The sequence below is a fragment of the Epinephelus fuscoguttatus genome, linkage group LG17, assembly GCF_011397635.1.
Source record: "Epinephelus fuscoguttatus linkage group LG17, E.fuscoguttatus.final_Chr_v1".
Lineage (NCBI taxonomy): Eukaryota > Metazoa > Chordata > Actinopteri > Perciformes > Serranidae > Epinephelus > Epinephelus fuscoguttatus.
Window position 1 is genome coordinate 29,012,042 of NC_064768.1, and position 19,126 is coordinate 29,031,167.

Sequence of the window (19,126 nt, forward strand, 5' to 3'; positions counted from 1 at the left end):
ACACACACACACTCCTCTGCACTTCACTGCATTAATTGTTGATGGTCTCTTGGCAGTGCTCCAGGTGGGGAAAAGGGGGTTCGGACTGGTGTGTGTACGGTGCGTGTGCACACAGCCGCGCGCACCGGCATCTGGATATTAAAGCCTTGTCTGTACCAGCAGCGGCAAGAGGAAGAGGAGGGGAAAAAAGAGAAAAAATTACAGCATATATCAGGAATTTTCCAGCTAATGATGTGCGGATGTGGTAGCACTGGGGAGAGAGAGCCACTGACTGTGCTGTCTTTGTTTCGCTCGCCGAGGGCCCCATACTGCATTCCTGTACACTGTGCATACTTTGGCAACAGTTGTAGTGGCTCTTTTTTTCTGTTTTACTGTATACAGTTTGTGTGCTGCTCTTGCACTTTTCTTTCTAGCCCCGTAGCTCTGTCTGTCCCTCCCTCAGCCTCCACCTCTCTCCTTCTCTCCCTCCTTATTTCCTTTCTTGGCCTGCTGCAGCTGTATTATAAGGACTGTAAATTGTCCTTTTTGCCGAACAAGAGAAAGAGAGAGGGAAAGTGAGGGAGGAGTGAAATAATGGTGTTTACAACATGGCTGACTGCTAGAGCTTCGAATGGGGCCTCTCTGGAGACACAACATTACAGCCTCGGCTTCACTGTACTCTCAGAGTGCATAGTTTTGCTCACATTATTATTATAACATCCGCTCTCCTTCTCCCATATGTGGCCTGCTTATACACTCTGCAGCCTTTATCCGCTGTCCTTCCTTAGATTCACGCAGGAAGACTTTAATTTGTGGTGGATTGCTCTCAGGAATGTAATCAAACTCTAGCTTAAGACTTAAAGCATGAAACAGTCAAGCCATTTACCTGAGGGACTTAGCTGCACTGCGCATTTATTCCACTTTATTCAGTAATTGCTGAAAGTTAAAACTTCCAATCCTGCTCTTATTGACTCAATTACAACAATCATTTGGCCTGTGGTGCATCCAAAGAACTCGTCTGTGAGTGTGCATTTGTGTGTGGATGGTATGTGTCTGTGTGTGCAGTGGTGCTCTTTCATCCTGGGCTTCCTCAGTGAGAGGGAATGTAAACACGGGCCCCCAGCCAAGCTCCATCAGCCCCAGTGCCTCCGGCGCTGCAGCCTTAAGCCCAGGCTTCAGTCATCCTCATGGCATCAGGTCACGGTGAAGGTCCCCCTCGGAAGTCCACGCCGAGAGTGACAGGAAAACGTTTGTGTCATGGTAGCAGTGTTTGGGAGTCAAGGAGGATGGGGGTGACGCATCAAGGATGTGGTTCCCAACAGCTCAACGTAATTAGACGATTATTTCAAGGATACTTCCAGTTCATTACAACTTGGCTACTATTTTTGAACTTCAACATTTCTATGGATCATCATACCGTTGAGCTCATCAACATAAATCTGCAGAAAACAGAAGTGGTCAGAAATTCAACCAGGTTGTCAGGGAACTCTGATTAAAGGAACTGTTAGATACCTGATACTGAGAATACACTTTATCATGCAGCAAAGGGTTGGACAAGAAGATTAATACCACTATCACATCTGTCTGTTAAATATAAAGCTACTGCCAGGGGGCGATTAGCTTAGGTTAGCATAAAGCCTGGGAGCATTGGGAAGCAGCTGGCCTGGCCCTGTCCAAAGTCCAAAAAGTCCACCTGCCAGCACCTCTCACACTCACTAAGTAACACATTATTTGATTGTATTAATTTGTAAGCTGTAAGAGTGCTGCAAGGTTTTACCTTTTGGCAGAGCCAGGCTAGCTGTTTCCCCTGTCTTCAGTCTTTATGTTAAGCTAGGCTAACTGTCTCCTTGCAGTAGATTGCGTGAGGATCAGTCTGTAAAAACATTACTTTCTTACTTCTTTTCCTGTGTCTTATCTTGTGCAGCATGTTGCACGTCACCCTAAGTTACATCAGCCATTTTCATTTCACAGTCACAGTTCTTCACCAGGTTGTTTTTGGCCTCCCTTGGTGTCTCTTAATAAAATAGTTGCTCTGTAGTATCGGCAGTCGACAGCCCTTTTTGAATAGGAATTATGCAAATTTGCAGGAAAGCCCAATCAGGCTTTTTTCAGCATTGGCAGTATAAAAGCAAAATCGGGGAGCGCAGCAAAATGCCGCCTACCAACTTGTGTTTATACAGAATGCACCTTTTTCAGGGCAATGGGGGGCGTGAGCAAGTAACAAAATGTGTAGCTCAGTGTATGACGTAAACCGTGACGTACTCCGAGGGAAGCTGCGGCTGGTCAGTCCTTTGGCGATTCTCTCATAAGCTGGCCCGTCCTTCACCGTTCCCATCATTTGACGGTTAATGGCCTCTTCGGTTGCGAGGACAAGGAGGATGCGCAATTCCTTGTCTCCCCAGTTGCTCATCTTTCCAGTGTCTGTCAGGTTTGTGTTTCCCTCTTGCTACTAGGTGCTCGCTAATTCCTGCTATCAGCTGTTTCCTGTTAGTCCACCGCCAGTGGCTCACACGTGCGGCGTCATCAACTGCTCCTTCCATGGTGGAAGGCACCTCGTTCTTTTTAAACCAAAAATGTTCCGCCAATATGACTACTCTACGAGGCAGAAAATTGGGCACCTCAAATCAACTCGCCAGTCTGGCTCTGTGTGTTTAAACTCTCGCAGTTTGCCGGCAAAACGGCCCCAACATTCGCCAAAAATCTGGCGGTGTAAAAGGGGCTAAAAACCCTAAAAAGGTACATTTAACGTTTTAGGGATTGGGCAGAAAAGTGATTCTTAGATGCACTGGGATTCTTACTTGAAAGATAATGCATCGATGCAGGAAAAGCCAATAATCTGAAATTTAAAACCCAGTTCTCAACATTATGATCCCCTGTAGCAATTTATCAAGACCAGGCTGTACGTTCGTACGGTTGAACCATTTGGTTGGTGAAAAGCAACTGGCATTATGTTTACATCTTAAGTTTGGAATCGGATAGCTGAGCGAGAGCGACCGCAGATGGATACAATCTGACTTGCACCCCCAGCTTAAATGCTATCGCGTAAGCATTTTAGCTTTTATGAAGTCTGGATCATTACAAATACGCTGCGTTTTAAAAGTAGTAAGTAGATGTGCCCAGCTCACTGAGTAGCATGTGAACTTTTAAGGCAGAGTTCTTAACGCAGTAACCCGTGTACAAGTCTGGCTAAAGCCCTTTTCTGCATGTCATCCCTTTGTTTGCCCTGCCTTTCCTGTCTGTTATTTACTATCAAAAATAAAGCAGAAATGCCAAAAAGAAGCAGCAAGTAGTCAAACAGTGAGAAAAGATAAATTATGCATTGATAATTGTTGTATAATCCCATTGTAGCCCACTGAATTGGAATCAAATCGTGAGGGGGCATAGAGATTCCCACCCCCAGTGAGTACAGTGTGTTGTTACGCACAGGAAATACGACCAACACGATGTGAAAACAAGACCACAAGTCAAACCAGAATTATCCTTTAAACATCAAACACATGCTGCAGATAACTTGCATACATTTGCAGACACGCAGCACTTGGCACTGAAGCACATGAATCCAGGCAAAAGCAGGTGCTCTCTCAGTCACGTGCAAGTACTCACACACAACATAAACCAAACGCCCCCGCGCTCACATGCACGCACCCCCATTGTCACACTCCTCCGCTGTGCATGCACAGTTCGCTGGTGGCACAGGTCCGGATGTTGCAATTCAGACAGGCTTGGAGGTCCAGCCCAGGAGGTCTGGAGGTCCTCTGGGGCAGGAGAAGCCATTTCCTCCCTGAAGCAGAGCGGGGAGCAACAGTGAGGGCTGAGGAGGATGGCGGTGGTGTTGGTGAGGGGGAGGATGCTCTCAGCAGAAAGGAATTCCCAGAATGTTGTCCTTTTAATCTGGAGTCAGCCTCACACACTCTCTCTGTCTCTCTCTAACTCTCTCTTTTTTTGCCTCCCTAGGCTTTATCTGACCTCCTCTGGCTTTTCTGTTACCATGCAGAAAGGGGAGAAGGGTGTCAGATAGGCAGAGAGACAGATTGAAAATTCAAAGCAGCTGACCTAAGAGCAAAACACTGTACTCCACAGTTAAGGGCTGACCCCATTTTCTCTGTCTGATTGTCCTACATACTGTATATGTCTGCATCTCTGTTTTCACACAGCCCGTACAGAGGAGGGAGAGCAGGAGCGGGTAATGAGGGGATATGTGAAGCAGAACAGAGAATGAGAAGGGTGAGAAAGAGACTAAGGAAGAAGGAATGCAAACGTGGTCGGAAGAAGAGGAAGGGAAAGGACAGAAAAAAGCTCAGAACAACATTGCAATTGGGGAATGTTTCTTTTTACAACAGTCTATGTGTTGTTATAATCATCTCCATGAAAATGGTTATTAAGTCGTGACCACGTCTCGGGACACGTTACTTAGTCAGAGGACTAGTTTTGAGACATTTAGTGGAACAGACTTGAGACTACCTTAACACAGAGACAGTTGAGTATTTTGTGGAGAGTGTGAAACTATGTGTGATCATGCATTCATGGATTTTACAGGCTCTCCGACTGTTGTACGTAGACTTAACTGCATTTTAGACGTGTGTGTTTAACAGATGCAGGAGCTTACAGAAACAGACAGAGAAAGGGAGGCATTTAATAGGGAAGGAACAAGAGATTGCAGGAGAAAAGGGTGAGGACTGAGTGGAAAGCAGTGGCCTGTTTGGAAATGAAACTCAGAACCTGAGGTTTGAGACGAGCCATTTGAGGAGCAGAGAGTCAATCATTTCACTGTCGAGATACTTGAGGCCGTCTACATGATGATGCCACTAGGGCTGTCGATCTTCCCCCAAAATCAGATTTGAATTTTTAATGTCTTTTTATGTTAAAAATTCGAATAATATTAAAATGTTTCCTTGGTATAGGCTATAGCCTAGGCCTACCACTGCATTTTTATGTTTTTTTGTGTTATAATGACGTTATTTTAATATTTTGCATCACATGCAAAAGTGAGCAGCCGGAGACGTGTTGCTCCTCCTCACTTCAAGTCGCTGTCGTTAACTTTTAACCTGCAAAGGCGGCAGTGCCGTAACATTGTAGGAATTTATGAAAGCCCTTGTGAACATTTCAATAAAATTAAAACAGTATTTATTTGCAATTACTCTATTGAACGACCCCGAAGCATGAGAAAACGGGCTGTGTCACTTCGGATCAAAGAGATGCGCCCTGTCACTGTCAGCGCTGGGCTGACAGGGCACCCTCCGCTGAGAAGAGAGAGACGAGAGGAGAGGAGATGGATTATAGGTCTGTTTGTAAACGGGGCTTCTCTGACAATCATGTATTTCCCCAAAAAACATCTCTTAATGCACGGCAGAGCGCTGTTTTGTTTTTTTTTTTCCTCCAAAATATTCAAACCGTAGTTTCCAACCACTTTTTACAATAATTCGAATTGTTTTCGAATAGCAAAGTTCGTTCTGACAGCCCTAGATGCCACCCTACTTCTTCACAAAGACACACATTTTCCGACCTGAATATCATCCACCTTTTGTTGGTGCTTTTCCACTTGGGTGACGTGGAAGCGTCAGCGTCTCAGTTAAAGGTGCAGTCAGCGATAATAATCTAGTATATTTTTTGCCAAATTCAGCAAATATTTCCCGATGGTGCCCAAGCTGGCCGTTCTTTGTATGCGTTGAAATAAATCTGATGGTCAAACAAACTCTTGGCTCTAATTGGGAAACAAACAATGCTAGTCCAGCAACAGGGGGCGTTAATGCTCATTCGCAGGACGGGGGAAAGCCGTGGATTTATAAAGACGAAGGCAGCGGAGGCAAGAGCGACGGTAAATCTGGCACTTACTAACGTGCGCAGCTCCACAGCTCAATTATCGACAATCTTTCTCTGGAGTTGATGACGCCACCTTTAAGTTCACCTCAACCCTCAACTCACTCGAGCATTTCAGCTCACCCCTGCCCTCTTGTACGACAAATTACAGTAACTCAAATCGATGCAAGTTGTACTCATTGATATTGTAAAAGCAACTACAAAACAACTAAGGTTTTAAAATTCAAATATCGACTTTTGTCTTGACATTCACAAATGCTTAATGGCTGACAGTTTTTTGTAAGTGACAACTGGTGTGAGAGGATAGGTGCAGAAAATCACAGTGCACTTAAGTAACCCTTTAAAAAATGACCGTATGTACTTGTGACCATTAAAAAAACTGTGGTAAGGAAGAACCAACAGGATTGAGTATCACAGAGTAGGGAAGTCAGAAACTAGTGACAAACAGACTAATGCATTGCTGCTTTTGTTTGTTGTGCATTGACAAAAAATAAAAGTGTTCACTAACAGGATTCTTAACCTGTCATGCAAATACTGAATGAAAGACCACCTTGCCTTAGACATACTGTTAAAAAAACAGTTTCCTACAGTGCAAGTAGCGCAGGTGTAATTTCGGATTGCAGTAAGCTGTAAAGGATCGATCTTCCGGTAGTGTCTGTGAGTGCATGCATGTGTGATTATATATATGCCTTAATCTGCAGTTGTGGCCAGGTTTTCGAATAACTCTGTATCGCAATGAGGCGGATATACCCTGAGCTCTAGTCTGTGGTTCTTCCTAGAAGGCTCTACATGTGCATGAGTGTTCAGACGAGCCCTGACTCTGCAGGCCTACAAACTTGCATGCAGCAGACAGCAGTCACATGCATTTGAGCTGCAACTGCAAGAATTACGTGAAGAGGGTGATTGGGCCATTTGTCATTTGTGCTTCCATCCATGTTTTAAAGCAGCAACCTGTGTTTGAGTGTTTGATGGCTCTTGCAGTGCCATGTTTTGGTTGGTAAGGTGGAAACTGAGATGTGATGTCCTCTATGTTACTCAGCTGAACACCTGCAGAGAACTTAGTTTAAATTAAAGACAGTTAGAAAAAAATCCTGCACAAATTACAGCAATGCAGCCTTGAATTTGTTATTCCAAAAAAACCCCATCAATGACCTTGTGTTGCCTGACTATATGGGCAGCTGTGCAGCTTCCATTCATGCTTTTCTTTGAGGTTTCACTGTTTGGAAAGTCTTCAATGACCCTCACAGTCAGTCTGCTCATTCTCAGTACATGTCTCACTTCTGGTCACGTGGCTCAGCCGACTCATCTCAGCCAACTAGCCTCAACTTCCTCCCTATTTCCACTAAAGCAGGAAGCAGGAGATGAGAAAGTATCACACATCTGCAAAATGCAGCCCCCGGCTCTATTAATAGCGTCATTCAGTTAAGAAGAAAAAATGTGACCAAACTTTTTATTCCTCTTATCAGTCTCTGTTGACTGCCTTGCTTAAGGATTCCAGCTCAGGGGTTATGTTTGGTCAGTTTGTGAGTCTGCTTCTGATGTCCAAAACTTCCCCTTCAAGCTGCATTTACAAATAATTCCCCTTTGTAATGGAGGTCTTATTATAGGCGGGTGGGTAATAAATTTTGTCCTGCAACTTTGTAACTAAAGTCACCACTCTGAATGGTCCGCAGGCATTGTCAAATTACAGGATGTGGTTGTTACAGACAGGGGTAGTCCGTGGGAAAATGTGTGACCAGTGGCTTATCAAATTCTATAATAATATCATGAGTTTACAGTCAGATCATCAGACAAAAACAGTTGCAAACTACTTAGATGACTTTTTTCTGTATTGACAGTTGACAATAAGAAAAGGACTGAAACTTGATGACAGTTATTTAGGCAATAAGCCACGAGAGGCCGTGGTTTACAGCAAGTTTAGAACAGTTAAAGGGCGTTATTCGGTACAACGTGGAAAACCACGGCCTCAAGTGGCTCGATGCTTTTATAAAATGGTAACTCTGTACAGTATACCTGGAAACCACGCCAGGTATTTTTTCAGCGACATTCAGCAGAAATGACTTCCATTGTTCTTTTATCTCAGACATGTGTTAGGATGTTACATACCTTGACATGTTTCTGCGGAAACTTCCACCTTCCTCCGAAGTGTTACTTGATGGTTGTTGTGACATGCCGCCTGCTGTCCATCCGCCACCTCTCCAGGACGCTGCTCCAGCTGTGGGTGAGCATGTATTCCCCGTATGCGTTATCATCCTGTCAAAACTGACAGGATGGTCACGCCTCGGTTAAGACGCGTCACAACCACCACCAAGTGACACTTCTGAGGAAGGCAGAAGTTTCCGCCAAAAAATGTCAAGGTATGTAACATCCCAACACATGTCTGAGATAAAAGAACAAATAAAGTCAATATCAGAAACTGAAGACATAATGAACACTATTGAACTATTCAGCAGAAATGTTGCCAAGCAACTGGCAGCTGCTTTCCAAATCTATGGTAATGTGGAGCCAAAAAACATTCACCCCTATGGGCCTCTAGTATACCTGACGTTAGGAGAAGAGGTTGCAGTTACATTGTGACCACTTATGTATCTACCTTCAGTAAATATTATGTTCACTTTTCCCCTGCTTATCATTTGCCAGTGATGGGGCTGGGTAATGTTTTAAAAAAAAAAAAAAAATCACGATACCAGTACCCAGTGCCCTTAAAATTTTAATGATACCAATAAAATAAGTCATGCGATACCTATCATGTGTACAGAAGCATTCAGTTGTATTAAATACCACCATACTTTTGAACATTTTAGTGTCATCTTGGCATGCTAAACACCATGAAATTCACCGAACTCAACTTCACCGCACCACAGAATGTGTGGGTTGGATCAAACGCAAGTTTTAATACTACTACATAGTCTGATTACTTGCTAAGTAACCAAGCTAAACTGTTTCAAAAATGATAGTGCAAGCAGAGAGCAGAGAAAAGTGAGTGTAATAGGCTACAATTAAAAATATGCAAGCTAGCTAAAGCTTCATGGTTAACATGGGTCGTTGGTGTAGTTTGTCTGCTTTGGGTGGAGATTAAAGGCTTGGTGTATTTGGCGGCGCCAATGACAGGTATTTCTCCAGTGAAGACACACAGTGGGTTCTCTGAAATATTAATCTCTGCAGACTCTGTGGCATCTTTGTGTTGTTTGTGCAGCCATTACATTACAGCATTGCATACTTTTGACCGTGTCCTGGCTGTACTTAGACACAGCGGCGCTTTGAGTTGGATGCTAAATCAGCATGCTAAGTTGCTCACAGTGATTGTGCGAAGTGATTATAGTTTTGTTAGTGTGCGAGGTATTAGGATTTTTACCAGATGATGGCACTAGAGGGAAAGTTGAGGGATCCCCAAAGTCAACTGTATTAATCCTCTGGGGACCATGAACGTCTGTGCCGAATTCCACAGCAATTCATCCAGGAGCTTTCGAAATACGTGGAACAAGTGGCGGACTCACTGATGGACCATCATTGCTATCATCACACCACTAGCATGGCTAAAACGCAAGTTGTTTGTACCAGTGGAAATTAAATTACTGAAGTGCAGGGAGAAAAAATCACTGATAGTAGCACGTGGATTTTTGAAATCAACCTCCCCTAGTGAAACAAATCTTCTCCAAAAGTCTACAAATCATAAAGTAACTTGACAGCTGACTCAGAGTAATGTCTCAGGAGGCACCTAAGCACATAAGCAAGGACCCAGTTTGCTTTAAAATAGTTCATATTTGGCTATCTATCCTCTTTGAAGATCACTGCTCTCACATTACACATACAGGCATGTGGACAACATTAAAAGCTCAGGGTATCGTATCCTCGTACTCCCGCAGAGAGTCCAAGCCAGCTGATAAAGATATCTAGGTGACACCCAGTCGTTTTGCTTACAAACATTCACCGTCAGACTCTGAGGTCCCGATAAGCACTCTGCAGTGCCTGAGGGGGGAACTGCAGCCAAAAGCTGTTGGAAAAATCTGGAGTTTAGGAAAGCACCTGGAACCGGTCCACTCTCTTACTAGGGGTCACTGAGTTTTGTCTGGAGGCTTTCCCTACTGTAGCTGTTAACAATGCTGCTGCTTTCCTGCAGGCTATGGCTACACATACGCACACACACACACACTCAGAGCTCCCAATAGAGGTACAGTGACAAATTTGGAAACCATGCCTAGTGTGAAGTGGCACAAAATGGCTGCCGCTTTACCTCAGGTGGGTGCCGGGTTGCTTGATGCAAGACAGGAGGAGTTAAGTTTGTTTTTTATTTAGACAGGATGAAGGGGGGTGGGGTGGTGGTGAATATCAGTGACAATCATCTCATTATTACTGCACGCACATAAGATATCTGCCACGTTTGATCCAGTGTAATGTTTGTTATTGTAATAGGTACTCCTGCACGCACACCCACACATGTGTACATACAGTATTTTGTGTCCCTGGTGGATGGCTGTGGAAAGACTGTGTGATGTGGGTACACCAAAATGGGAGCAGGGAGACGTGTCCTGCCAGATATGATTTCATGTCTTACGTAAGCCTAAGATGGGGGCAGAGAAGTATTAACCCTGTGTGTGTGTGAGAGAGTGTGTGTGTGAGCGGGAGCCCCCCCCCACAATATGGTGACATTTACCCGATGTTGCTGGCAGGTAAAACCGCATGCAAAAAAAAAAAAGTGGGTGGGATTTATGTTTGTGTGTGTGTGTGTGTGTGTGTGTGTGTGTGTGTCTTTTTATGTCTAACCTTTCTAAGTGGATTTCTGCTGTGTGTTGTAGGTGGTGACACTGTGGTACAGAGCCCCTGAGGTGCTGCTCCAGTCCAGTTACGCCACGCCGGTGGACCTGTGGAGTGTCGGCTGCATCTTCGCTGAGATGTTCAGGAGAAGGTGAGAACAAAGGGGATTTTGGTGTAAACCTATCATACTATGTAGTTGCAGAACTACATTGTCATAAGCTGTTTTCTCGTATGAGCTCTGGACAAAATATGGAGACTCGGGTCCAGAGTTGTCCTCTCACATATGTAGCACACAACAGGAGACTGCAGGTTAAACATGCTCTCAAGTGGAAATACTCTCTCTGGAGAGCATGCAGGAGGACATGATACGAAAAGTATGCTGCGGAAATCAGTCATAAACAACCAAGACTGTTGCTGCTCCTCGAATTTGTCTGATGATTTTGATGACGCCACTTAAGGCCCAGGTACACCAAACATCAAAGAACCAGTGGCAATGAAGGCCAACTGTTGTGTCGTCTTACATCACCTGTGTCTCAGCCAAAAAATTGCACTTGAACACACCGCAAAGACTGCAGCCAACGGACAAGTAGCACGTAAGTTCTGCACCTGCATGAGAGGAAATAACTCTCCGTAGCAGCAGGTGGCGGTAGTCTGTATTCGTCATTGAGAAAGAGAAAAATCGGAAGACTGGCAGGGCGGCTTCAATACGCTAGTTAGCCACTTAGCACATCAACAACACAGCCTGTGAAAGAGCAAAGGATATTTACTGTGCACCAGCCAACAATAATAGAAATAATTATGGATAGTCTTTGCTAAAGAGCTCAATGGTTAAACAAAATATTCTCATCCTAATACAAGTTTGTTTTGATCTCACACCCGCTCGACTTTATCCATTTGTTTGCTTTCCTCAATTCCGTTTCTCTCCTCACGCACTGAGCTGAACTGCCAATCAGAGTAATTTCTCTCACCGACGGCCTCCACTGTCTGCGACGTTGATTCAGTTTGCTGAATCAGCAAAAAATAAAGCTGACAAAGGCTGATTAGAGCCAACGTTGCAGGACACAAAAACCAGGGCAATGAACGCACAACAGCAGCCCAGTGTTGACCAATTACTGACTGTCTGCTTGTCGTCTCTCCAGTTCGATATTTTCTGTTGGCGTCTCCATGTAAATTACCCTTCTGTTTCACCATCAGATGGAAAGGGGCTTTTTAGTGAATGTACTGTTATATCCTTCTCTTTCACTTTGCATCTTTTGCGTTTAAAACACCTGAAAAGTTTCTGCAACTGACAACTGACTGGTGGTGGGGCACCATGTCAACAGGGAAAAGGTCACTCACTCCCTGACCTAACTGAGCACAATATCTTTGCTACATAAAGTCCCCATTTGTGAATTTCAAAGCTTTCATGTGTCTTTACAGAAAGGTGGGTGCTAACAAGTAGCTTTAAGAGACTACAGAGGTTGTAGGGGTCATTAAATGTCATCACACCGAAAACTCCCTTTACAGCGTAGTTGTGGTGGTGACATTGAGGTCATGTGACCGCAGTGTAGTTCATTTATAACCTAATGTAAGCATTTCACTTGTGGCAATTGCATTTACACTTCATTAAAGGAGTGTTCATTTGTGAAGATCATGTTGCTGAACAAAATGTGTGAGTAACTTTTGTTTGCCAAAGATCTAATTTTCTGTTAGTGTTGCACTTGAATATTGGTGCTGTGGTCTCTGTATTACCTGTTTACTTGCATTCCAATGTATATTTAAAAAAAAAAAAAAATGGCCGCCATTGTTACAGAATCCGTTATTCGGGTGTTTGTTAAACTTGCCATCTTTCTCTCACAATGACACCTGTCAGCTGCATTATGAGCAGTGAGCAATCACATTTCAGTTGACTTATCAAACCATTACAGTAATGCCAGGCTGTCTGCTGTGGTTGCAGCATGCAAGTCAAGATCCTGCTTCTTGGTGTAGGTATCTGTCAGTTTGTGGTCTAACGAACTTTACACACTGGAGAGCCAAGCTAATAACGGACCACTTTTCTAAAAAGAAAAAAAAAGGTTCAACTGCCAGCTTGTGGAAGACAAAATACATCTCCAGGACATACAGACATGTTTTATCACCATAGCATGAATCTAATGTTAACATTTATGTGCCATATTATGTACAAAACTGTGTCTTGTAAACAGCAGTGAGCTGGGGTCTAGCCAGACTGTAGTGGTGTGCATCGGAGTAGATAAGAACAGTCTTCTCTGAGGTAGGGCTGAGTGCCAGGAGGAGCAGCCCTGCCTATAATTTATGCTTCCTTCCCCAACCGTCCTCACACCCCAACATGCACAGCCACACACAACGACCCATGCTGTGCACGTGGGACTCAGTGCGACTATATAGGCTCTCGTGGCAAAGGGTGACACAGGGTGAAGAGGCTGTGCAGACATGTGGCATACAGGCGGATGACAAACATAAGCATATAGCCTTCAAACATATAGCCTTCGCATTTGCCCCATGTGGCCCAGCCTGTTACATACCCCCATTAGGTTGATGGTTTGACCATGTCCTGGATGTAGGATGGGCCTGAGCCTTTCACAGCGTGTAAAGCCAGTACCAGAGCCTTGAGTTGGATTCGTGCAGCCACCAGGAGCCAGCACAGGGTCTGAAGGAGCAGGCTACAGTAAAATGTCAATCAGAACACATTATAGGTGCTTTTCATTTGCCGACGTGTTGCCTTGCTTCCCCCACTGTCTCTTCTTTGTGTCGAAATTCACTGGGCAGACGAGCCGAGAAATCCTTGGTTCTAGAACCACGTCACAAGCAACATCAGTCGCTTAAAACTGTGTGCCACGTGTGGAGATGAGGCATTTGTACATCACACCAGTTCATAAAAAATGTTGGCGTAGGATACCTGCTTTTGCATGTTCCAAGGTCCTCCAGAAGCTTCCTCTCTCCTTGTCTCCTTGAGTTGCGTTTTAGGCATCGGAAGATCCTCCATGATGGTAGAGGGGGAACTGTTTCAGGGTCATGGTGGAAGAGAGGACAAGAATAACTTGTCATTGGACTAAACATTAATTAGCGCATACAGCACATAATGTTAGTCGCATAATACCTCAGTCAGGCCCTCACTGATATGAGTGGCGGTTGGATGTACTTAATGTCATACTCAACATGTGTCAACACATCATGAAAAGCTCAAAGTACATTTCGCGGCTGTGTCAAACGTTTAAACATGCACTGAAGAATTTGTGGCAAATGATCCTGTAATTGAGCATCTCACCACCAAATAACCAAGCGTCAACATGAAGTACTAGCAACATGTATGTATCACGTGCAGAGGATCCAGCAGGTGCAATCTGAGGTTGGCAATCCTGCTTTGTCTGATAGCATTAAGGTGTGTGTGAGAGTTGTCTGGGTTAAGGTACTGACACAATGAGCTGTAAAAAGCTTTGGTGTGGATATGTGTGTGTTTTCACAGTCTGGCATCTGTCCAACTTTGCCCTAAGGCGGAAAGCAAGGCAGAGCCCTTTGATGGCCATGAACAGAACGTACACACTCTCTCGCTCTCTGCGGGTGATTAAGATGGCTTTTTAAAAGGCCACCTGTTGGAGATTAAAGGGCACCTGGGAGAAGCAGTGAAAGGAAGCAAAAGAAAGAGTGATTCGAGGGAAAGTGCAGAACAAGGCAGGATGAGAAAACACAGTTTATTGCTTTGCAGTTTTGTTGAATTGGAGATTATATTTGTTGACAGCTCAGTTTAGAGAACCAGACATCCCCTGTGGTGGTTTAACTGCCTTTAAATATAATTTGTATCTAAACCAAATACTTTTTTTTTTTTCGGGAAGAAACAAATACATCAGCTAAGAAATATCATTTGCACAATTAGTCGATTGATCTGTTAGTCCATCAGCAAATTCATTGCCAACAGTTGTGATTTATCTTGCAGAATTGTCCAATATTTCCTGGTTCCTTCTCTTCTCACAGTGAATGTCTCTGATTTTGGACTGTTGGCCAGACAAAACAAGCAATCTGAAGACACTGCTTTGGAAAATTTAGGTTCGTTTTTTGAAACTAAATGAAATTACAAGGGATGTGAGTGGGTAGTCAACAAGTCGATCAAACAGTGCTATCCTTTCCAGTCAGCACTAGAAATTCTAGCCAGTTAAACTCATTATTAAGATACCCAAAGAAAAACAAAAGGAGTTTGTATGCGCATCACACAAACCAGTGGCTCCCCTCTCTCTGTCGTAGAGCCGTAATATACTTGCTGCAAACAACACAACCGCATCGTGGCTGCCATGCGTGATCTGTGCTCATTTGATGCGCCAGCCACACATCTCAACACAAGGTACCGTGCGACATGCAATATTGACATGACCGCTAGAGGCGCTTGTGCGAATGAACACGGTGAGTCGCTGTCGGAGCAATGGCGGAAACTTCTGAAGAGAGGCTGACAGACCTGGTGCGGAACTACCTGCATCTCTGTGATGTTTCCACGCCGTTACATAGTGACATAGTTCTTCTTCCTCATCAAGCAGATCAAGGGCATGCATGTTTGTTTCCCAGCATGCACTACCCGATTTCCGGGTTATATTTCTGTCGTCTGCCCCAAGTGGAGACCGCCAGTATTGTGTATTTTGGCTGCGTAGTGCTGCAGCAAGCATATACGCAGACATGGTGCATTGCGTACGCATATGTTCGATCAAGCGGCAAGTATATTACGGCCCTTAATGTGTCTCTGTCTCCTCCCTGTCTTTCACACACATGCACAAACACACAGGTGCACTTTCAGACTCACGTGCATGTCCGGTTTAAGGCCGTAGCTATCCGCAGAACACAGGAAATATGTCTGAGCCTCACACACACTCATGCTGACTAGATGTCTTCTCGCCAGACGGAACAAGAGAGGTACATACAGGCTTGTCATATGTTGGGTACAAAGGAGATCCTGAGAAGCCTTGACATAGGTATATGTGTGCACAGTCATGCATTTGTGAGATTGTTACTGTGCAAGTGTGTGTGTGTGTGTGTTTGAATGGAAATGAAAGAGGACGTTAAATACAAAGCAAAAAATGTTGTTTGTTAACTTAATTTACTGAGTTGTTAAGTTTTTTTAGCATAGTGTGAATGCAAAATGCACAGTGCCACACAAATCAGCAGCATTTAAATTATGATTTAGTTATTAAAAAATGCGATGAATGATTTCATATGGTTCTTATTAAGTATGCAATATATTTTGGGACAGTGTTTAACCGCGTAGATAAAGTTCTGCTCAATTTTGACTACTGTTTCCGATGTGTTTGTTTTTAGACCAGTCGTCTATTCTTAGTTGTGTCAGGGAAATTAGTCCTCAGGAAAATCCCTTAAAATGCCCCGCTGAGCCGCAACAACCCCATTTCACTCTGTTGTCTTATGTTGCAGGTCAGAAAAGTGCAAATCCAACCTCAAAAACCTCTTATGACCAACCTCTTATGACTCATGGAACTTCAAAGCTTTCCCCCTCAAGGACCTTCCTCTCCTCTCTCCACTTCCATTATCAAACATGCCATTGTAAAAAAAAAAAAACAACCCTCCTTTAATAACTATCTACTGTAGCCAGAATAGTTAGGAACTTGTTGTCAAAAGAATTTAAGCAAATATTATACAAGTCTGCATCTGCATGGCTGGGATAGTGTCAGGGTGAGTCATGGATCGAGTGAATGGGGGAGAGAGCGCCTGCTTGTTGACATTCCTCCAAATCGAAAAGGCTGAACGTGTTGTGTTAATGGTCTGGGAGAGGCTCCACATCCGTGTTGACTTTCTCACAGTTTGGACCTCAATTGATAAATCCTCAAAGACGCAACCTTACATGCACGTGTGTTTGCACACTCACATGTGCAGCACCTCCAAACTCAGCACAGAATTGCATGTCCACGCAGTTCACACTGACGCAGGCTAAAACACAAGCACACACTCCATTTCTCTCTCTCTCTCTTTCTCACTCTCTCTCTCTCTCTCTCTCTGTTTCCCACCCAGTCAGATTGACGCTCTCACGTGCAAACATGCACACACACATTCCAGAGGTTGTCTCTGGGAGGAATGTGGGACAGAGCTGTGTTGGCACTAAAGGAAGCGTGACTCAGCTGCCTGTCCCAACCCAGTCTCGGTCCTCCTTTCACTGCCACCCGTTTGTTTGTGTTTGTGTGTGTGTGTGTGTGTGTGTGTGTGTGTGTGTGTGTGTGTGTGTGTATGCGCGTGCACGCATATGTACCTGTGTGCACATGCAAATCTCTTAGTGGGAAACTGTCCCCTTTGTGCGTGTGTGTGCATTTGTACACTCTGTTCATGTGTGTCTACTTGAGTGTGTGCAAATGTACATTTGCACTCGTCTGTTGACTGTGTGTGCATGCCAGTGGCCAGCTCTGTGTGAATCCAGTTATCCCCCTCCAACAAACCAACAAACCACTCCAGGTTTAAAAATGGACCTCTTGGAATTATCAGCCCTACTTGTTTTGGCACGATGGCTTTGCTGTAGGTGAATTTTTTTTTCTTCTTTTGCAACAGTCAGAACTGGTTTGGTCTGATCTTAAATGGCTTTCCAACTTCAGCACAGTGCTTCACCCCGAAAGACCTACATAGTGTGATCCTCTCTCAGTCAGATGTTTGAAGCAGAGGTTTAAGAGTGAGGAAACACGGAGACATCCATTAGTTAAGGATGCCAGTGGCGAATAATTGAAACAAACTCTGTATCTCAATTCCGCTTCCGAACTAGGCATGTGACAGAGAGTTAGCTGTCGCTGTATAAACGTGCAAAATACCCCTGTGTGACTAATTTCCCAGTGTCTGAGTCTGTAGGAAAGTGTGGGTGTTGAGCTATGCAAAGCTTCCTGCAAGTGGGAAAACACAGGGAGCACATGGTGGCTAGACAGCCTGTTGACTTGAGTTAAGTGGGGTCCACTTGAACTGTATTTGTGCCTGGATACAGAATGCATACACACATATATACAAGCACACCTATGTGACAATATCCTGCATTACATTGACATCTGCTGGTGGCTGAATCGTTTTAAAGAAGTAGAATATAACACAATGAAAGCTCCTCTGACCCCAGTGCATTAGTGTCAGAGTAACACATTCAGAGGAGTAATCTGGTAGCCATCTTAGTGTTAGAGGAATGTCTTCTCTTTGACAGCAACATCTCTTTTCAGAGGAACTTCAGCAGGAAAGTTCAGTTCCCATACCTCTTTCACTGTAAGAATAATCCAGCGTTTCTGTCACACGCCTCTCCCTCCCACTTTCCTGCACACATTCACAGAGAGAGAGAGCGAAAGCAGACACCCACACACACGAGGGATAAATAGGCTTTTTTTTTTCTGTACCGTGCGGCGGCCGGCAGGCTTGTGCTGATGATGACTACTGGAATTTGTGCGGGTGCCAGGCCAGGCATGGCCGCCCACGGGCATCCAAAGACGGCCCAAAGCCACAGGAACCACCAGCAGCCCTGCTGCCGCTCAGCTCCCTCCTTTCATCCCTCCCTCCCCTTTTTCAGTGGTACTACCAACACTGCTTCACAATCCTGACTACATGTGATGGAGCTGCCAGTGTGTGGCTACTTCAAACACTCACATCAGAGTCAAACATTCCTCTTTGCCTTGAGCCAATAGCTTATATCTAAGGACTGTGTGTCTGCAGTGTACCGTGGGATAGTGAGCATCAGGGCTCGTATTTAAAGCAGGTCAATACACCTTTTACCAAAAATACATTTAACCTTTTCCTGTTTCTGCACGTGTAATGTGCTGTACAATATATGAAGACATCGACTCGCATAAATGCTCAAACAGCAGCAGCAGTCAAACTGATCTTTGTTTATTTTCTCTTTCCCAGACCGCTATTTCGAGGAAACTCAGATGTTGATCAGCTGGGAAAGATTTTTGAGTAAGTATTATTGGCTGTGTTTCCTACTGGAAAGGTCCTGCTTGTTATATTTAAAGGTCCAGTGTGTAGGAGTTAGGAGAAGAGGTATATAATATTCAAAAGTATGTTTTCAAGTTTATAATCACCTGAAAATAAGAATGGTTTTGTTTCTGAGACCTTAGATTGAGTTGTTTGTATCTACATACAGAGCAGATCCTCTCCCATAGAGTCGTCTATGTTGTTTCTACCAGAACGGACAAATCAAACACAGAAGTTTTAAGTTCTGCAGCCTCAGCGCTACATGTCACTAATCTTACACACTGGATCTTTGATTTCATTTTACTCAGAGTAATCGCTGTCCATGTCTCTTCTGCCAACAACACAAGGTCTCTCTCTTTCCCCTCGTGCCATGTTTATATTTATATCCTATTTATTTTATTTTAATCTATATGCTTCTATTTTTTTTTATTTGATTGTAAGTTTAATTATGTTTCCAACGTCATTGAGACTGATCGCTGATGTCAATGAACTAATGACCATCACACTCCCACAGTGTTGTTGGGGTACCTTCAGCAGAGGACTGGCCCCAGGAAGTGGCCCTACCACAGAGTGCCTTCACCCCCCGGCCCCCTAAGCCAATAGAGGACTTGGTTCCAGACATGGACGAGCAAGGACGGGCCCTCTTAATGGTGGGTAG

The 19,126-nt window shown here is 44.2% G+C and overlaps 1 protein-coding gene across 1 annotated transcript in view; it reads left to right on the top strand.

Annotated features, from left to right (window-relative positions):
- cdk6 (cyclin-dependent kinase 6) overlaps positions 1 to 19,126 on the top strand; it is a 43,227-nt gene that overhangs the window by 19,821 nt on the left and 4,280 nt on the right. The window contains exons 5-7 of the mRNA XM_049602265.1: positions 10,593 to 10,702; positions 18,400 to 18,450; positions 18,983 to 19,118. Of these exons, the coding sequence (XP_049458222.1) occupies positions 10,593 to 10,702; positions 18,400 to 18,450; positions 18,983 to 19,118 (297 nt within the window). The remainder of the gene's footprint in view (positions 1 to 10,592; positions 10,703 to 18,399; positions 18,451 to 18,982; positions 19,119 to 19,126) is intronic.